Source organism: Pristiophorus japonicus, chromosome 10, assembly GCF_044704955.1.
Source record: "Pristiophorus japonicus isolate sPriJap1 chromosome 10, sPriJap1.hap1, whole genome shotgun sequence".
In the NCBI taxonomy this organism is placed as follows: Eukaryota; Metazoa; Chordata; class Chondrichthyes; family Pristiophoridae; genus Pristiophorus; species Pristiophorus japonicus.
In genome coordinates this window covers 175,795,582-175,816,539 of record NC_091986.1, presented here as the reverse complement: position 1 = coordinate 175,816,539, position 20,958 = coordinate 175,795,582, and the positions used below count along the sequence as shown (strand labels likewise).

At 47.8% G+C, this 20,958-nt stretch overlaps 1 protein-coding gene across 1 annotated transcript in view; it reads right to left on the bottom strand.

Annotated features, from left to right (window-relative positions):
- The window catches only part of nbeaa (neurobeachin a), a 1,211,357-nt gene that overhangs the window by 956,723 nt on the left and 233,676 nt on the right, over positions 1-20,958 (bottom strand). The window contains exon 5 of the mRNA XM_070892347.1: positions 13,649-13,770. Within this exon, the coding sequence (XP_070748448.1) occupies positions 13,649-13,770 (122 nt within the window). The remainder of the gene's footprint in view (positions 1-13,648; positions 13,771-20,958) is intronic.

Here is a 20,958-nt window from a genome sequence, read left to right as displayed (position 1 = left end):
TGGGACCTTGTCAAAAGCCTTTTGAAAGTCCAAATACACCACATCCACTGGTTCTCCCTTGTCCACTCTACTGGTTACATCCTCAAAAAATTCTAGGAGATTTCCAGGCTGTCAAAAGAAGCAAAAGAGGAAATAGCAGAGGTTCTGGCCATCATTTTCCAGTCCTCTCTGGCTACAGGCGTGGTGTCAAGAGGACTGGAGGACTGCTAATGTTGTACCTTTGTTTAAAAAGGGAGAAAGGAATAGACCGAGTAACTACAGGCCAGTCAGCCTAATCTCAGTGGGAAAATTATTGGAAAAAATTCTGAAGGACAGGATAAATCTTCATTTGGAAAGACATGGATTAATCAAGGACAGTCAGCATGGATTTGTTAAGGGAAGGTCATGTCTGACTAACTTGATTGAATTTTGCGAGGAGGTAACCTGGAGGGTTGATGAGGGCAATGCGTATGATGTAGTGTATATGGATTTTAGCAAAGCTTTTGATAAGGTCCCACATAACAGACTGGTCATGAAAGTAAAAGCCCATGGGATCCAGGTTGGATCCAAAATTAGCTCAGAGGCAGGAAGCAATGGGTAATGGGTGTTTTTGTGGCTGGAAGGCTGTATCCAGTGGAGTTCCGCAGGGCTCAGTGCTAGGTCCCTTGCTTTTGTGGGATATATCAATGACTTGGACTTGAATGTTGGGGTATGATTAAGAAGTTTGCAGATGACATTAAAATAGGACTGCAGGAAGATATCAATGTACTGGTCAGGTGGGCAGAACAGTGGCAAATGGAATTCAATCTGGGTAAGTGTGAGGTAATGCATTTGGGGAGGTCTAACAAGACAAGGGAATACACATGAAATGGTACGACACTGAAAAGTGCAGAGGAATCAAGGGACCCTGGAGTGCAGGTCCACAGATCCCTGAAGGTAACAAGCCAGGTAGATAAAGTGGTTAAGAAGTCATATGGAATACTTGCCTTTATTAGTCGAGGCATGGAATACAAGAGCAAGGACATTATGCTTCAACTGTATAAAACACTGGTTAGGCCGCAGCTGGCATACTGTGTGCAGTTCTAGTCACCACATTACAGAAAAGATGTGATTGCACTGGAAAGGGTGCAGGACTGGAGGATTTTGGCTATAAGGAAAGATTTGAGATGCTGGGTTTGTTTTTTTTGGAACAGAGGCTGAGGGGAGACCTGATTAAGGTGTATAAAATTATGGTCTGGATAGAAAGGATCTGTTTCCCTTGGCAGAGGGGTCAACAACCATGGGGCAAAGATTTAAAGTATTTGGGAGGAGGGAAGGAGGAGATAAGAGGGGAAATGTATTTACTCATAGGTTGGTGGAGGTCTGGAACTCACTGCCCGAAAGGGTGGTAGAGGCAGAAAGTCTCACCACATTTAAGAAATACTTGGACGTGCACTTAAAGTGCTATAACCTAAAGGGCTACGGACCAAGAGCTGGAAAGTGGGATTCGGCTGGATAGCTCTTGGTCGGCTGGCACAGACACAATGGGCCGAAATAGCCTCCTTCCGTGCTGTAAATGTCTATGATTCTTCTATAAACACTGAAAATTGATTCAAAACTCCTCTCTGCTGGCAGTTGTAACAGATAACTCACGCACTCAGTGATTCACTGCTTCGGAGTTGGCCATTAGTGCCTGTGTGGGATCTTCGACTGTGTCAGATGCAGCTGCTTCATCTGCTGGTGGGATGAATTTACAGTGCCAAATATAGTTGCCAATGAATTCTGCTTTTAGGCAAAGAGACTTCATGAGTACCCCTTATCAACCATCTATGCAATGCTTTTGCAGTGCAAATCCATGCTTCAGCCTAAGTGACGCAGCCACTCCTCAAAATCAAAACCAGTTAGCCACTCTTTTTTATGTAGATGAAAACTAGCAATCTGCTTAGGTGCAACTTTTTAAAAAGGCCAATTTAAGCCAGATTAAGAATGACTTTGGTTCATAAGATAACATTTCAGGAATTTCAGAATGTTATCACACAACCAGTTGTCAGCAATTTCTGTCACTTGCCTCTTCATGTCAGGACCAAGATTTGACTGCATTGCAGCTTCTGAAGCAGTTGACCAACTATGCGGAACAGGGTTGGCAAATTAATTTGTGTCCGCAGTCATTTGGGGTGGAAATTTGAATTGAAATTAGCCAATAATTCTAATCAAGGAGTTCAAATGAAAGAACAAATGTTTCATGTATTTTTAATGGGAGGTGAACTTGAATTTGAATTAACAGATAATTTGAATTAAACTACCACCAATTAAGAGTAGACTGTACATTTAGATTTACCATCATTTACATTTGCACAGTTATTACTTCAAACAGCATTTTGATTTTAAGCAAAATAATGCAACAACATTTTAATTCTATCTGCACAGCACTTAATGAGGGGAAAATTGCGGTCGGTGGCTTCCTTCGTATGAACGCATCAGACCCGGAAAAAATCTACAAAAATACCTGGTGGTCCCGGAGGAACGTAGGATTCCGGTCGGAGGTCTAGGTTCGCTGCGCAGCGCATGGGAAGATGTCTTTCAAGTACATCATCATCATCATAGGCAGTCCCTCAAAGCGAGGATGACTTGCTTCCACGCCAAAAAGGATGAATTCACAGGTGTTTCAATGAAGAACCTAATACTCTAGATCCCGAACTACATCGTAAAGGGTGGAATATGCCTGTGCTTGAATTTTATTAACATGTGGTGGCTGGTGTGAGAGAGCTAGGTCTTGGTCTAGTGGCAAGGATTACCAAAGACTAACTGGAGACCAGCTCTGCTGCACAGACAGAGCGCGCACACATATCGCAGTGTGGGCTGGCCCATGCTGCCCCTGGGCCCTCGCCTCTTCTGGGCCCCAGATTCGCGCCTCTCCTGAGCCCTGGTCACTTCTCTCTATGGACTCTTGCCGCTCCTTCGCCCCTGCTGTTGTGCCTGCCCGCACTGCAAACAACGTACATGCTGGAGTCACGTGGGCCTGGACCACTAATCACTATGCTGTATTCTCATTGATAAAAATGGGAACTCCATTTGTACGAGTTCCCATTACTATCAATGAGAATAGCCCCCTAAAACACCGAAACACAGCATAATAAATAAATAAAACACCTCACATATTTGAAATTAAATGTAATGAAATGTTCTAGGAAAAATATATTTTTTTTGAATATTTTTTAATGTGTTTTAATAGGGTTAAAAATAAACTTACCTTAATGGACAGAGTTTTTAAATATAAAAATTAGTGTTTAAATTTAATTTTTATATGGTTTAAGAGTCTTATGCTTGTAAAAGGCTATGCGCCTGCTTTTACCAGGTGTAAAAGTTTGAAGGACATTCACTGGGCATGAGTTGGGCAAATAGTCCAATCTCTCCCGTCGGATGTCCTTCTCCCGGGGATGTGGAGGATCTGTCAAGTGAAATCTTGACAAATCGGAAAAGCTGGTTTTCAGCACATGCGCATCGCGCCCCGAAAACCGGCTTTTGCAAGGCCTCATCGGGTCTGTGCGCACTTCGTACAGACCCGGCGAGGCCAGAATTTTCTGCCCATTAACTGTCAGTATATCTAGCTATAGGTTTTAAACAAAATAACCTAAGTTATCATAAGTCTGCTTTGGCTGCACACAATTTTCCCTATGACTGCAATAAATATGTCATGCCTGAGCAGCAGTCTATGAATAAAATCTTATTAAACAAACTTAATTTAATAACATTACCATAAGATAAATGCAACAAACAACCAATAGCAAACATAACTTAAGAACTTACTTTTGCTCATTCCTTTAAAGAAGTGCTGCAAACCTCCATCTAAAATCAAACCTTAGCAGTGATCCCGAATTTTTATAATAATGAGTCTTTTTCTTTGCTAATTCAGAAACATTACTAAGCCTCTTATCGACTACCATTAACTGGCCATTGTCAGTTTCTCCCTGCACACAAATTATCACACTCTGAACCACTTACAAACTGGGATGGTATGCAATTTTACCTGTGGTTACTCTCAGTTTATCTTTTAAAGCATCAAGTCCACTAAATCATTCTTTTTGATATAAAGAAATAAATGCAATATTGATATTTCATAAAAATGAAATTACACAGGTTTGTAACAAAACATGAACCCTATAAATATCAAGGATGAGCAGGAAATCAACTAGATGCACAAAACGCTATGAATTTGTTGTTGATTTAAGCAATTGCTATAAAACAATCATTTTTTATAGATGCATGAAAGTTTTCTATAAATATTAATATAACTACCTGTCTAAGATTTTAACTCCCTCAATAAAATTAACCTCATTAGGGATATTCTTTGTGAGCAGCATCCACGGTCATCTTTGGGATGATCAAAACTCAATTTTTTTGTAGCAAGCGGAAATTATTTCAAGTGCATTTGGAAGGAAGATGTGTGTTTTAAGTTGCAGTATGTATGATGCAAATGCACTTAAACATGAATATTTTCTGTAAACTTTATTCAGCAGGTAGCATTTCAGAAGTATCCACCCAATTACTGCTCTAATACATGTCAAAAATGTGTTCACATTGTTCAACTAATGAATAAAGTTACTGATAATATTTTTGTCTGCTAAAATAGCAAAATCACATGCGCCACTATGCCTGATTTATATACATTATTCAGCATTAGTTAAGTTGCAGATACATTTTGTGAAGCTGAGAGTTCAAAGAAACAGTCAAAATAAATAACAAGACACCTTCACAAAAAGAACACCAGTTTATAACAGGATTGCAACACTTACATTCTATATTGCAAAATAGACAATTCATAATCCTTTCCAGTAGGGGGCAGCAGTGAAAGCAATACATCGTTTTAAAATGTAATATATAGTTCATTAAAAAATTCTTATCTTACAAAAAATACCAAAACAAAAAATCACTTAGCCTCAAATCAGTTCAATTTACATGATGATGATGTCTTGCTGTAATTAGCTTATTATCTTTAAGTAAAGTTGAGGCTGGGAAATACATTTGAGGGCACCTCATTGCTTTGTGGTTAGAAACATAGAAACATAGAAAATAGGTGCAGGAGTAGGCCATTCGGCCCTTCTAGCCTGCACCGCCATTCAATGAGTTCATGGCTGAACATGCAACTTCAGTACCCCATTCCTGCTTTCTCACCATACCCCTTGATTCCCCTAGTAGTAAGGACTTCATCTAACTCCTTTTTGAATATATTTAGTGAATTGGCCTCAACAACTTTCTGTGGTAGAGAATTCCACAGGTTCACCACTCTCTGGGTGAAGAAATTCCTCCTCATCTCGGTCCTAAATGGCTTCCCCCTTATCCTTAGACTGTGTCCCCTGGTTCTGGACTTCCCCAACATTGGGAACATTCTTCCTGCATCTAACCTGTCTAACCCCGTCAGAATTTTAAACGTTTCTATGAGGTCCCCTCTCATTCTTCTGAACTCCAGTGAATACAAGCCCAGTTGATCCAGTCTTTCTTGATAGGTCAGTCCCGCCATCCCGGGAATCAGTCTGGTGAACCTTCGCTGCACTATTGTATATACCTTGTAAGCATTCATAAGTTTTAAACACAAGTGTATACAAGTATTGATAAAATACAAGACCAAGAAGGCATGGTCAATAATTGTTTACTTCTGCAGCGTTGATCTGCTTAATCACACATTCATCTCCTTCTGATGCCCTTGTCCCCACAAAAACCTTTACTCTCTCCCATCCTGGTTGTTCTCCCTGATATGGTCCCCATCTTTGCTTCCTCGAGTACAAGGGATACAGGCTTGAGCAAACAACTAGTTTGGTCATCAATCATCTTATCTGCCTGGAATAGATCAGGCACCATCGTGCCTCATTCTCCTCTGCCAAAACCACTCACGACTCCAGGGCCATACTGGCGAACACTTCTTTTCTCCGCTACCAATCGTCTTGTCAAACAGCTCTACCCTCAACTCCAACAATAGCTGCAAGGGGATCATGGACATCTTTGTCACCAAGATTGAAACCAACCATTCAACTGCCTCTGATGATTCCCTTTTCCCCTTGCCCATCTAGGCAAACCTGTCCCCTTGCCTGTCGCCCTGATCCCGCATCCTTCTCTAGTTTCTCTATCTCCCTTCATGACCTCTCCGAGCTCCTCTTGTCCATGAGACACATTCCACAAATATAAAATTAGTTTTTCAGGACCAGAACGGTTGTTCAGTAGTCAATACACAGTAAAAACCCAGTTATATCTCTTTCAATAAGTGTTAGGTTTTTCCGGGGGTGGAGCGGGGTGGGGGTGGGGGGAAGAGGGTGCTTAACAGTGATATTCAAGTATAAGGAGTGTCGCAGTTGTGTGAGATGGACTGGTTGGGCTGGGTGCTCTTTGCTTTTCCGTCATTGTTCATAGGTTTATATGTAACCTTTAGGACTACTGACCAAGAGCCGTGCTGCTCTATGTCGGCCGACGCGGACACGATGGGCCGAAATGGCCTCCTTCTGCGCTGTAAATTTCGATGTTTCTATGTAATAGAGGAAGTTTTTATCACAAGAATCAGTGCTTGGGCTTCAGCTACGTAGAAGCTATAACAATGACTTAGATGAGAGAACTGAGCATCCAAGTTTGCTGACGATACAAAGCTAGGTGGGAAAGTAAGCTGTGAGAAGGATGCAGAGAGCCTGCAAAGCGATATAGACAGGTTAAGTGAAAGAGCAAGAACATGTCAGATGGAATATAATGGGGAGAAATGTGAAGTTATCCACTTTGGTTGGAAAAATAGAAAAACAGAATTTTAAAAAAATGGTGAGATTGGGAAATGTTGGTATTCAGAGGCACTTGTGTGTCCTTTTACACAAATCACTGAAATTTAAAATGCAATTAAGAAAGCAAATGGTATGTTCGCCTTTATTACAAAAGAATTGATGTATACGGGTAAAGAAGTCTGACTACAATTATATAGGCCTTGGTGAGACCACACCTGGAGTACTGTGTACAGTTTTGGATTCCTTACCTAAGGAAGGATAGACTTGCCATAGAGCGAGTGCAACAAAGGTTCACCACACTGATTCCTGGGATGGAGCGGGGAGCAGAGTGGTTGAACTATGAGGAGAGTGTGAGGGAACTAGGCCTATTATATTCCCGAGAATTTAAAAGAATGAGAGATCATCTCATTGAAACATTTAAAATTCTTAGAGGACTTGACAGGGTAGATGCTCAGATGATGTTTCCTTTGGCTGGGGTCAGAGGCTCAGAATAAGGAGTCGGCCATTTACAACTGAGAGGAGGAGAAATTTCTTCACTCAAAGGGTTGTGAATCTTTGGAATTCTTACCCCAGAGGGTTATGGATGCTCAGTCGTTGAGTATATTCAAGACAAAGATCGATAGATTTATGGATATTAAGGGAATCAAGGAATCTGGGGATAGTGCTGGAAGATGGAGTTGAGGTAGAAGATCAGCCATGCTCTTACTGAATGGCGGTGCAGGCTCAAAGAGCAGAATGGCCTACTCCTGCTGACTAAAGAAAGACTTGCATTTATATAGCGCCTTTCACAACCCCCAGACGTCTCAAAGCACTTTACAGCCAATGAAGTACTTTTGGAGCGTAGTCATTGTTGTAAAGACTAACAGCAACTTATGGATTTCTGGGTTTATCTGCACATGCGCTGACTCCAGAAGTTGTTGTCACTTTCAGGAGTAATGACGACAAACGGCGGCAGTCATTACCATCACTACCACTGCAAAATTTGGGCCATTATCACCGTTCTCCTCAAAAAACTCACTTGACCCCTTTGTTTTTGCAAACTACCACTCCATCTCCAACCTTCCTTTTTTTCTCCAAAGTCGCTGAACATGTTGATACTCCCAAATCCATGCCCATTATTTCCTGCAATTCAACATTTGAATCTCTCCATCCAGTCAGGTTTCACCCACTGGGCAATGCTGAGTCTGACCACTTCATCATCTCCCTTACTTCTCACATCCCTCTATGTTTCATTACTTCCACTGTCTGCCCTCACTAATCAAATGGCATGTGACTGTGACACAGTTTTCGTCGTCCTCAACTTCTCTGTAGCCTTTCACATGGCATTCCAGCGTATTCCACCAATGTCTCTCCTCCGTTATCCAGCTCAGTGAGAGTGCCCTCACTTGGTTCCACTCTTACCTATCTATTCGTAGCTGAAGCATCTCAGCAATGGCTTCTGATCCTGCCTCACTATTATTTGTAGGGTGACCCAAGGATCTATCCATGGCCTCCTCCTCTTCCTCACCTACAACACCTTGGCAGCATTAGCTGAAGACACTGGGTCAGGTGACAACACCCAGCTCTACCCCCACCACCTCTCAACCTCTCCACTGCATCTATGTTGTTAGATTGCTTATCCGACATTGTTTTGGTGAGCTGCAATTTCTTCCAGTTAAACATTGGGAAGACTGAAGCCATCATCTTCGGCTCCCACCATAAACTCCATACCTTCACTACCAATCCCATCTTTCTCCTCAGCCACTACCTTACGTTAAAACAGACTGTCCCAAACTAGGCGTCTTATTTGCCCCCAAGCTGAGGTTCCAAACCCATATCCTCTCCATCACAAAGACCGTTTACCTCCACAACACTTTTGTCTCCTTCGGGCACCTCACCCTGTTCAATCCTCACTTTGCATCTCACTTAAAATGCTTGTTGTGCGCTGCATTTCCAAGGCCCATGCCGACTTTCTCACCAAGATCTCCTCCTTTTGCTGATGCACTGAGTGACTTTGATCTTCAGCGATTACCACCTATACCTAAACTTGCTCTCTCTCTTCTGCCTTCGTATCTTCATTCAATCTTACTCTTCACAAAACTATCCCACCCATAACCACCCCCCTGATCTGATCTCCTGACCTCTACTTCAGGAGTCTTGATCAGTTGCAAGGCTGAGTCTGACCACTTGCTTATCTCCTTTACTACACACATTCCTCTACTTTCCACTACTTCCACCCTCTGCCCATGGGAAAATGTCTTCCCCTCAATTCCTTCACTAATTCACCCTCAAATTCTCACTCCTTTGGTCCTTCACTCATCATAACACCCCTTCTACTGTTGCCCTGTTCAACTGTTAATTTGACACATTTAATCCCACCAAATAACTCACTGCCTTTCATCACTGCTTATTCAATAGTTACAGTCACCACCTTAGCTTCCTAAATTTGAGTGCACCTGCCACATGATTGCTCTAGTCATTCATCGTCAAATCTGGCTCAACCTAGTTAAAACACTACCGCTCCAGGATATTCCTGAAGGGCAAAGACAACCTTGAATTCCTTTTCTTCATGATGAATTGCCTCTTCAAACCTCTTTTCCCTGCTCTTCAACCCTTTACAATACCAAATGCAAATAGCTCATGGATTCGCTATGATTTTGGCCACCATTGTAGCTGTCCAACAAAACCCACTTGTTACCCTTGATGCTCTTTGACCTCCCCCCAGTCTCTCACCCACCCAATCCCAAATTCCAATACTGTATAATTTCGTTTCAATCTTCCCCTGCCCTCTCCAAGCTCATCTCTTTCATGATACCCACCTTCTATTCCCTTGATCCCCTCCCTATTCAACCATTTCTCCTGACTCCAATGCTTGCTGATATTGTAAATGGCTCTCTACTCAGACAGGGTCTGCTCAGGCACTGCATTTCCCTTTCATCATCTCCCTCTTCTGACAAAGACGCACGGTCCTCTAAATCCCATCTCTATCCTCCTTTTCCTCTATAAAGTACTCAAATGTGTCATCACCTCCCAGCTCCAAGACCATCTCTCCCAATATTCCCTGTTTGAATCCTTTCAATCCAACTCCCTGGGTAAAGTCACAAATTATATCCTCCCTTATTTCTGTTCTTAAAAGTAAGTTAAAAAATGTTAACTCTCTTAGATAATACAACCATTGAAAGTAGCCCAGAGTTAGGGCTCCGGATTTTGATGGGAAGAATAACTGAGATCATCAGCACTCACCATTATTAAGAAATAAATCACAGACAGCAACTTCTGGTGTTCGCATAAGCACAGTTTAAATGTGGAAATCAGGAAGTTGCTGTCCAGTTCCTCCAGAAGCTGCGCTCTACCAGTATCTCACCCAGAGACTCAGCTTTGAAATACATGTAACAACGTGAAGTTCCGGTACTTATCCACTAGATACCCACAAAACACGCCAGAAAAAGTTAGGGCTTGTCCATTCAAGTATAAGTGAAATATTAACGGTGTGGTAAGTCTTAATGCCACTCTGGCACTGAAAATTTACTTTTAAAAGTATGCAGTCTCATTCCTTCAGATTTTAATTATTGTTGGAGATTTATTTTTTAAATTCAAATAATTTTATTTTTACTTTTTTTCTTATCTCTCTCTTAATCCCACCTTTCTTTATTTTGCTTTCTATACATGATTTGGCATTGAAATATTGTAACTTACACTTCCTGGTTTAATCTCTGCATGGTTCAGTAAGAATTCTTCAATCTGATTAGTTAAGGAGACACACCATTGCTTGCCCTTTTCCCCTGTAGAGGGCGCCGCGCTGAAATGGATTTCTAATCTCCGCAAGTCATAGTGCAAAAGCCCTCAGAAAGTCTGTGGGCAAGTGTAAATCCAATCAACAGCTAGCACCGTTCGTTCACCGCTGACTGGAAAATCGGGCCAAGATCTTCTGCTGCTTCAATATATTAGTGCTCTGCCTGGTACAATATTGAGTCATGCAGAGCAGGAAGTTCCCAGGTTCATTGTATTATGTTCAGAACAGCGATAGTGGCCCAACAATTGGCCGCAGCATCCTCAAACTAGGGATGGGAGGAAACAAAATCTACCAGACTCCTACTAGTGAACACTGGAACATAGCAGCTGGTGATGAAAAGTGTGCAGTTGAGAACATAGTGGTATCAGCCATGTTATGACCCTGTGGTTAAAAAGTTTATGAGTACTTTTTGCTTAGGATTACGTGAACAGTCCAATACGAGAGCCACAGACTCCGTCACAGGTGGGATAGATAGTCGTTGAGGGAAGGGGTGGGTGGAACTGGTTTGCCACATGCTCTTTCCGCTGCCTGCGCTTGATTTCTGTATGCTCTCGGCGTCGAGACTCGAGGTGCTCAGCGTCCTCTCGGATGCGCTTCCTCCACTTAGGGCGGTCTTGGGCCAGGGACTCCCAGGTGTCAGTGGGGATGTCGTACTTTATCAAGGAGGCTTTGAGGGTGTCCTTGTAGTGTTTCCGCTGCCCACCTTTGGCTCGTTTGCCAGTCGAGCACTTGCTTTGGGAGTCTCGTGTCTGGCATGCAAACTATGTGGCCTGTCCAGCGGAGCTGATCGAGTGTGGCCAGTGCTTCAATACTAGGGATGTTAGCCTGGACGAGGACGCTGATGTTGGTACACCTGTCCTCCCAGGGGATTTGTAAGATCTTGCGGAGACATCGTTGGTGATACTTATCCAGCAACTTGGTGTCTGCTGTACATGGTCTATGTCTCTCAGCCATACAGGAGGGCAGGTATTACTACATCCCTGTAGATCATGAGCTTGGTGGCAGTTTTGGGGGCCTAGTCTTCAAACACTCTTTTCCTCAGGCAGCCGAAGGATGCACTGGCGCACTGGAGACAGTGTTGGAACTCGTCGTTGATGCCTGCTCTGGTTGATAGGAGGCTCCTGAGATATGGGAAGTGGTCCACGTTGTCCAGGGCTGCACCGTGGATCTTGATGACTGGGGGGGCAGTGTTGGGCGGTGAGGACAGGCTGGTGGAAGACCTCTGTCTTACGGATGTTTAGCGTAAGGCCCATGCTTTCATACGCCTCAGTAAATACGTCGACTATGTCCTGGAGTTCAGCCTCTGTACATGCGCAGACGCAGGCGTTGTCCGCGTACTGTAGCTCGAAAACAGAGGTTGGGGTGGTCTTGGACCTGGCCTGGAGACAGCACAGGTTTTACAGGTTCCCATTGGTTCTGTAGTTTAGTTCCACTCCAGAGGGGAGCTTGTTGACTGTGAGGTGGAGCATGGCGGCGAGAAAGATTGAGAAGAGGGTTGGGGCGATGGCGCAGCCCTGTTTGACCCTGGTCCGGACATGGATTGGGTCTGTGATGGATCCGTGGGAAGGATCACGGCCTGCAGGTCATCATGGAGCAGGCGGAGGATGGTGACGAACTTTTGGGGGTATCCGAAATGGAAGAGGACGCTCCATAGACCCTGGCAGTTAACAGTGTCAAAGGCCTTTGTAAGGTCGAAGGCGGCCATGTATAAGGGCTGGCGCTGTTCCCTGCATTTTTCCAGTAGCTGTCGCGCTACAAAAATCATGTCCATTGTGCCACGTAGGGGACAAAATCCGCACTGTGACTCCAGGAGGAGCTCCTTGGCCACGGGAAGATGACAGTTGAGGAGGACTCGAGCGACGACTTTCCCAGTGGCTGATAACAGGGAGATTCCTCTGTAGTTGCCGCAGTCGGACTTGTCCCCTTTTTTAAAGATGGTCACGATTACTGCATCTCTGATTGCTAACTACTACTACAAGCAGACCCATGAACAGATTTTTAAAAACAGCTGGAGAAAAGTGCTGGATGAAATGCAACGATTGCCTCATCAGAGTGTGCAAAGACATTAAAAAGGCAGAAGATGAGTAAAACAGCTTACAATGGAGGGGACCATAGTGGAATGTGAATGGGACACAGCAGTAGGGAACTACATTTAAATCTAGCATAGCCTATTCATTGCATACAATATGATCTACAGTGTATTACGGAGAACAAATGCAGATTGAGTGACCACTTTGCTGAGCCTCTTTATTCTATCTGTAAGCACGATTCTGTGGTTTCCACTTCAATTCTCCCTCACCAATCTTTCAAGGTTTGTCATTCTATATTCAACATTGCTCCAGCTAAGCTCAATGCAAAGTTCAGGAACAGTTTCTCATCTGAGCACTGAAAAGCCTTCTGGACTGAAGATTGACTTTAGCACCTTCAATCCTTAGCTGTCTTCTTCATTCTCCTACCAGTCCTTCCCATTTTTATCCATTTTAGTATTTTTATTCATTTCTGACTTTCCAATGTGTTTAACAATATGACTGATATGATCTTTATTTATTTTATCCATAACTTTATTACTTTCCAGTTCTTTTTTTTTTTTACCAATTCTCCCTCCCCCTCTTTGTTGGCTGCTTTCATTTATTAATCTGGTAATGGGCATCAATCAGAAATATTAGCTTCCTTTCTTTTCAGGTAATCGCTGTGCATTTGCATGATTTTCTGCTTTGATTTTTGATTTTAAGGTGCCTGTCTCATTCTTCGTAACTGTTACTTTCTCAATATGCTGCAATTTGATCCAAATTAATTTTGAGGGAGTGAAGAACAATGCATATGATTGAATTATCTTTATTAAACCTATTCAAGATGATGTCTCTTTAACTGAAAACAACTACAGGGTAAGAGCTAATTGAAGTCTGGAGTAAAACAGAAGTAACAGATTTTAAAGATGGCATATATCACAGATTTAAAAAATGCTAACTCGAATGCAAAGAAATATGGAGCACATACATGCCAATTCCATATAAACTGCCACTTTCACTATTTAAAAAACAGTAATTTCATGAATATTGCCACTTGCATATTGCTCAAACCATATGCATAAATTTATTAAATGCATTCTTACAAAACACGAATTCACAGAGTTACTATGCAGAAGTAAATTGTGAGTACATACCAGTAGAGATATGGCTTGTCTTTATCCACGTTTATATTATTTAGTGGATCCATGCGAAACCAGGTATTTAAAGTAAAACCATTTTGGTAAGGCCACTTAGCAATAGGAGGCAAAGCGATGGCCTGGTGAAAAGTGAAAGGTAACAGATTTCAGAACCAGAAGCAACAACAACAACTTCTATTTATATAGCGCCTTTAATGTAGTGAAACGTCCTAAGGCACTTCACAGGAATATTCAGAGATAAAAAATTTGACACCAAGCCACATAAGGAGAAATTAGCACAGGTCAGAGGGATAGGTTTTAAGGAGAGTCTCGAAGGAAGAGAGAGAGGCGGAGAGGGTTAGGCAAGGAATTCCAGAGCTTCGGACCTAGGCAACAGAAGGCACTGCCACCAATAGTTGAGCGATTATAATCAGAGATGCTCAAGAGGGCAGAATTAGAGGAGCGCAGACATCTCGGGAGGTTGTGGTCATGAAGGGATTTGAAAACAAGGATGAGAATTTTGAAATTGAGGCGCTGATTAACTGGGAGCCAACGTGGGTCAGTGAGCACAGGGGTGATTGGTGAGTGGGACTTGCTGTGAGTTAGGACATGGGCAGCCGAATTTTGGATCACCTCTAGTTTACGTAGGGTAGAATGTGGGGGGCTAGCCAGGAGTGCATTGGAATAGTCAAGTCTAGAGGTAACAAAGGCATGGATGAGGGCTTCAGCAGCAGATGAGCTGAGGCAAGAGCGGAGACAGGCAATGTTACGGAGGTGGAAATAGGCAGTCTTAGTTATGCTGTAGATATGTGGTTTGAAAGCTCATTTCAGGGTCAAATATGACACCAAGTTTGCGAACAGTCTGGTTCAACCTCAAACAGAAGTTGGGGAGAGGATGGAGTCAGTGGCCTGGGAACAGAGTTTGTGGCGGGGAAAAAGCAACTTGAGTGAAGCCGATGTACATACTCATTCATTACATGTTGCCACTGCGATGTAGTCAGTTGCAGTATACATATACTATGATGTAGTGTTGACAAGACCTGGATCAGCAATGTGAATATTTTAATAATTTCCATTTATATTGCGCTTTTAATGTAGCAAAATGTTCCAAGGCGCTTAACGAGAGCGTTAACAATAAATAATTTTGACACCGAGCCACAGAAGGAGATGTCAGGACAGATGACCAAAAGCTTGGTCAAAGAGGTAGGTTTGAAAGAGCATTTTAAAGGAGAAGAGAAAGACAGACAGATGGAGAGGTTTAAAGAGGGAATTACAGAGCTTAGGACCAAGGCAGCTGAAAGCACGGCTGACAATTGTGCAACGATTAAAAATGGGGATGCGCAAGTTACATACCATCCTGACTTGGAAATATATCACCATTCCTTCATTGTCACTAGGTCAAAATCCTGGAAATCCCTCCCTAACATCACTGTATGAGTACCTTCACCACAAGGACTGCAGCGGTTCAAGGCAGCTCACCATCACCTTCTCAAGAGCAATTGGGATGGGCAATAAGTGCTGGCTTTGCCAGCAATGCCCACATCCCAAGAACAAATTTTTAAAAAGATGCCAGAATTGGAGGAACACAGAGATTGCAAAGGCTTGTAGGGCTGCTGGAGGTTACAAAGATAGGGAGGGGTGAGGCCATGGAGAGACTTGAAAACAAGGGTGAGGATTTTAAAATTAAGGCATTGTCAGACCAGGAGCCATTGTAGGTCACCAAGTACATTGGTGATGGGTGAACGAGACTTAGTACGAGTTAAGATGTGGATAGCAAAGTTTTGGATGAGCACAAGTTTATGTTTGGTAGAAGATGGGAGGGCCAGCCAAGAGATCATTGGAATACTCAAGTCTAAAAGGTGGGGGCAGAAGTAATCTTATTTTTTTTATATGTTTCGACAGATCAATTGCATTGCTGCATCACAACATACATCCATTTGGTGTTCGCTGAAAAGTATCTGCTCAACTTTGCAATGTATTCATCACTAAATTGCACCAGGAAGTAATGATCCACTTCTCCCTCCCCCCCCCTCTCCACCCCTTCCATCCCTTACCCTTTCTACCTCCATATCTCCCTCCCTTCCCTTACTATATATAAACACCTCTGCTATGATTTGGTCTAATGCCCTTTCCAACTATATATAAACACTTCAGCCATGACTGGATGTATTGTCCTTTCCACACTGTATATATACATCACCTCAGTCATGACTTTGTCTTAAACCCTTATTTAATCCGGGGAGGGAAAAGAAAAAGACAAGCAGAGGGGGAATGAGAAGAGAAAAAGAGGGGAGGAGAGGAAATTGAAAGAAGGGATGGAGGAATTAAAATGAGGGAAGTAAGGAAGGGAAAAAGTTGGAAAAGGGAAGTGGAGAGAAGGGAAAGAGGAAAGAGCAAGATAAACAGAACAGAAGGGGAGAGATAGAAACAAGTGGAAACATTTTTTTTGTAGACTCGACCAGCTGTAATAAGTTTTCAAATCTACTATTCAGCTTATTATTGCTTATTTTTATTGCAGGTATAAGATGGTGCATCATTGAGTCAAGACCAAACATTTACTTAAAAGAAAACCTGCAAATAAGCAGCATAGTGACAGATAAAGCTCAATAAAAATTGATGTAAAGTATTGAACAATAAAAGAAAAAATAAGCAAAATATATATTCTACGAATGCTTGTTAATGGGTGAAGGTGAAAAAGATCAACGGTTGAAGTTGAAAGTGAGTTCAGAGTATTAGTATATTTGTTTGTAGAATTGATATTTAATATCCAGTTATTTCAAAGCATCAAACAAAACAAATCGAATGCTTCATTATATTATTAAATCAGTAGAATACAAGTCTGAGGATATTACGCTGAAACTATTCAGACTGCATTCATCTACAGGGAGTCTCGTTTCTGGCATGCGAACTATGTGGCCTGCCCAGCGGAGCTGATCAAGTGTGGTCAGTGCTTCAATGCTGGGGATGTTGGCCTGGACGAGGACACTAATGTTGGTGTGTCTGTCCTCCCAGGGGATTTGTAGGATCTTGTGGCAACATCGTTGGTGATATATCTCCAGCAACTTGAGGTGTCTACTTTACATGGTCCATGCCTCTGAACCATACAGGAGTCACACTCCAAGTCACACACCATCCTGACTTGGAAGTATATCGCTGTTACTTCACCCTCTCCAACAGCACTGAGAGAGTACCTTTACCACATGGACTGCAGTGGTTCAAGAAAGCGGCTTTCTTCTCAAGGGAAATTAGGGATAGCAATAACTGCTGGCTTTGCCAGCGATGTCCACATCCCATGAATGAATTTAAAAAAATGCATTTAAAAAAATGCATTAGTTTGTAACACCTAAAGCTCTGATTGGGTTCCCTTGATCACAAGACCTGATTGTTGATTGGAGGATAAGACACACCCAGTAGCTTCTCTGGAATGTGTAATTAGAACCATCCTGCCAACGTAATCAGTGACTTTGCAAAGTATAATTCGAGCCATTCTGACTGCCGACTCCATACAGAACAGAGCTCACTTAGAACAGACAGGGCTTACTCTCACAGGTTAAGACCTTCTCCCAACCCCCACAAATTCCTGCCTCCACCACCCAAGTGCCTGACCTAGACCGCCACCCCCAACCTAAGTTTCTGATATGCTCCCCTTATCAGGTTCCTGTCCTTCTCCCCGCCAGGCCCAAGTACCTGACCTTCCACCCCCATCACCTCGCCCGAGTTCCTGACCTTCTCCCCCTGCCCAAGTTCCTGACCTTCTCCCTCCCACCCCAGCTTCCTGACCTTCTTTCCCCACCTCCCCCTCCAGGTTCCCAACCTCCTTCGCTTGCCCAGGTTCCTCCCCGACAGATTCATGACCTTCTCCCCCAACAAGTTCCTGATCTTACCTCCCATCACCCCCCCGCCGCCCCCGCCAGCCATAGATGTGGCATTGTGTGGGGGTCACGGATTGTTAACATGTTTATTGGGTATAAAATGAATAGTGACAGTGTCGTGACTTCGAATTTCATCCAGTCCAACAATGTCACTTTCCGAGAAATCAACTAGGTGTCGGGGGAGGAGAGGTAGAACCTGGTGTGGGTGGAAAGGAGATGGGGTCCACCCACTTTAGACCTAGATTACCAACCCCTGCCGAATTCCTGGCCTCCTCTTTGAGTTCCCTCTCTCTCCCCTCTGATGCTCTCTTCCCCCCCCCCCGCTCTCTCTGCCTTCTCCCGGTCTCTCTCCCACTCTCATTCTGATCCCCTCTCCCACTCTCACGCTGCCCCCACTCTCACTCTCACTCTTCCCCTTCCCCGCCTTTCTCACTCTTCCCCTTCCCCCCACTCTCTCTCTCTCTCTTTCTTCCCCCCCCACTCCCACCCTCTCCCCCTCTCACTCCCTCCCTCTCTCCCCGCACCCTCCCTCTACTCCCATCCCCACCTCTCTCACCCCCCCCACCCTCCCCTCTCTTCCTCCCATTCCCCCCTCTCCCCCCACCCCCACTCCCTCCCCCCCCACCCCACCCACTCACTCCCCCACCCCCCCACCCACTCACTCCCCCCCACCCACTCACTCCCCCCCCCCACCCCACTCACTCACTCCCCCCCACCCCACCCACTCACTCCCCCCCCACCCCACCCACTCACTCCCCCCCCACCCCACCCACTCACTCCCCCCCCACCCCACCCACTCACTCCCCCCCCACCCCACCCACTCACTCCCCCCCCACCCCACCCACTCACCTCCCCCCCCACCCCACCCACTCACTCCCCCCCCACCCCACCCACTCACTCCCCCCCCACCCCACCCACTCACTCCCCCCCCACCCCACCCACTCACTCCCCCCCACCCCACCCACTCACTCCCCCCCCACCCCACCCACTCACTCCCCCCCCACCCCACCCACTCACTCCCCCCCCACCCACCCACTCACTCCCCCCCCCACCCCACCCACTCACCCCCCCCCACCCCACCCACTCACTCCCCCCCCACCCCACCCACTCACTCCCCCCCCACCCCACCCACTCACTCCCCCCCACCCCACCCACTCACTCCCCCCCCACCCCACCCACTCACTCCCCCCCCACCCCACCCACGCACGCCCCCCCACCCCACCCACTCACTCCCCCCCCACCCCCACCCACCACTCCCCCCCACCCCACCCACTCACTCCCCCCCCACCCCACCCACTCACTCCCCCCCCACCCCACCCACTCACTCCCCCCCCACCCCACCCACTCACTCCCCCCCCACCCCACCCACTCACTCCCCCCCCACCCCACCCACTCACCCCCCCCCACCCCACCCACTCCCCCCCCACCCCACCCACTCCCCCCCACCCCACCCACTCACTCCCCCCCACCCCACCCACTCACTCCCCCCCCACCCCACCCACTCACTCCCCCCCCCACCCCACCCACTCACTCCCCCCCCACCCCCAACCCACCCCCACCCACCCCCCCCCACCCCACCCACCCCCCCCCACCCCACCCACCCCCCCCACCCCACCCACCCCCCCCCACCCCACCCACCCACTCCCCCCCCACCCCACCCACTCCCCCCCATACCACCCACTCCCCCCCCACCCACCCACTCCCCCCCACCCCCACCCACTCACTCCCACCCCACCCCACCCACTCACTCCCCCCCCCCACCCCACCCACTCACTCCCCCCCCACCCCACCCACTCCTCCCCCCCCCACCCCACCCACTCACTCCCCCCCCACCCCACCCACTCACTCCCCCCCCACCCCACCCGCACTCCCCCCCCACCCCCCACTCACTCCCCCCCCCACCCCACCCACGCACGCCCCCCCCCCACCCACTCACTCCCCCCCCCCACCCACTCACTCCCCCCACCCCACCCCACTCACTCCCCCCCCCCCCACCCAACCCACTCCCCCCCCCACCCCACCCACTCCCCCCCCCACCCCACCCACTCCCCCCCCCACCCCACCCACTCACTCCCCCCCACCCCACCCACTCACTCCCCCCCACCACCCCACCCACTCACTCCCCCCCACCACCCCACCCACGCACGCCCCCCCACCACCCCACCCACTCACGCCCCCCCACCACCCCACCCACTCACTCCCCCCCACCACCCCACCCACTCACTCCCCCCCACCCCCACCCACTCACCCCCCCACCACCCCACCCACTCACTCCCCCCCACCCCACCCACTCACTCCCCCCCACCACCCCACCCACTCACCCCCCCCCACCACCCCACCCACTCACTCCCCCCACCACCCCACCCACTCACTCCCCCCACCACCCCACCCACTCACGCCCCCCCACCACCCACCCACTCACTCCCCCCCACCACCCCACCCACTCACTCCCCCCCACCACCCACCCACTCACTCCCCCCCCACCACCCCACCCACTCACTCCCCCCCACCACCCCACCCACTCACTCCCCCCCACCACCCCACCCCACTCACTCCCCCCCACCACCCCACCCACTCACTCCCCCCCACCACCCCACCCACCTCACTCCCCCCCACCACCCCACCCACTCACTCCCCCCCACCACCCCACCCACTCACTCCCCCCCACCACCCCACCCACTCACCCCCCCCACCACCCCACCCACTCACTCCCCCCACCACCCCACCCCTCTCTCCCCCCCACCACCCCACCCACTCACTCCCCCCCACCACCCCACCCACTCACTCCCCCCCACCACCCCACCCACTCACTCCCCCCCACCACCCCACCCACTCACTCCCCCCCACCACCCCACCCACTCACTCCCCCCCCCACCCCACTCCTCCCCCCACCCCCCCACCACCACCCACCCACCCACTCACCCCCCACCACCCACCCACTCACTCCCCCCCCCCCCCACCCACCCCCCCCCCCACCCCCCCACTCACCCCCCCCCACCCCACCCACTCACCCCCCACCCACCCCACCCACTCACCCCCCCCACCCCACCCCACCCCCCCCCACCCCACCCCTCACTCCCCCCCACCCCACCCACTCACCCCCCCACCCCACCCACTCACTCCCCCCCACCCCACCCACTCACCCCCCCCCACCCCACCCACTCACTCCCCCCACCCTCCCCACCCACGCACCCCCCCACCCCACCCACTCACCCCCCACCCCACCCACTCCTCCCCCCCCACCCCACCACTCCTCCCCCCCACCCCACCCACTCACTCCCCCCCACCCCACCCACCCCCCCACCCCACCCACTCCCCCCCCCACCCCACCCACTCCCCCCCCCACCCCACCCACTCACTCCCCCCCCACCCCACCCACTCACTCCCCCCCACCCACCCACTCCCACCCCAATCAGTCCCCCCACTCACCTCCCCACCCACTCCCCCCCCACCACC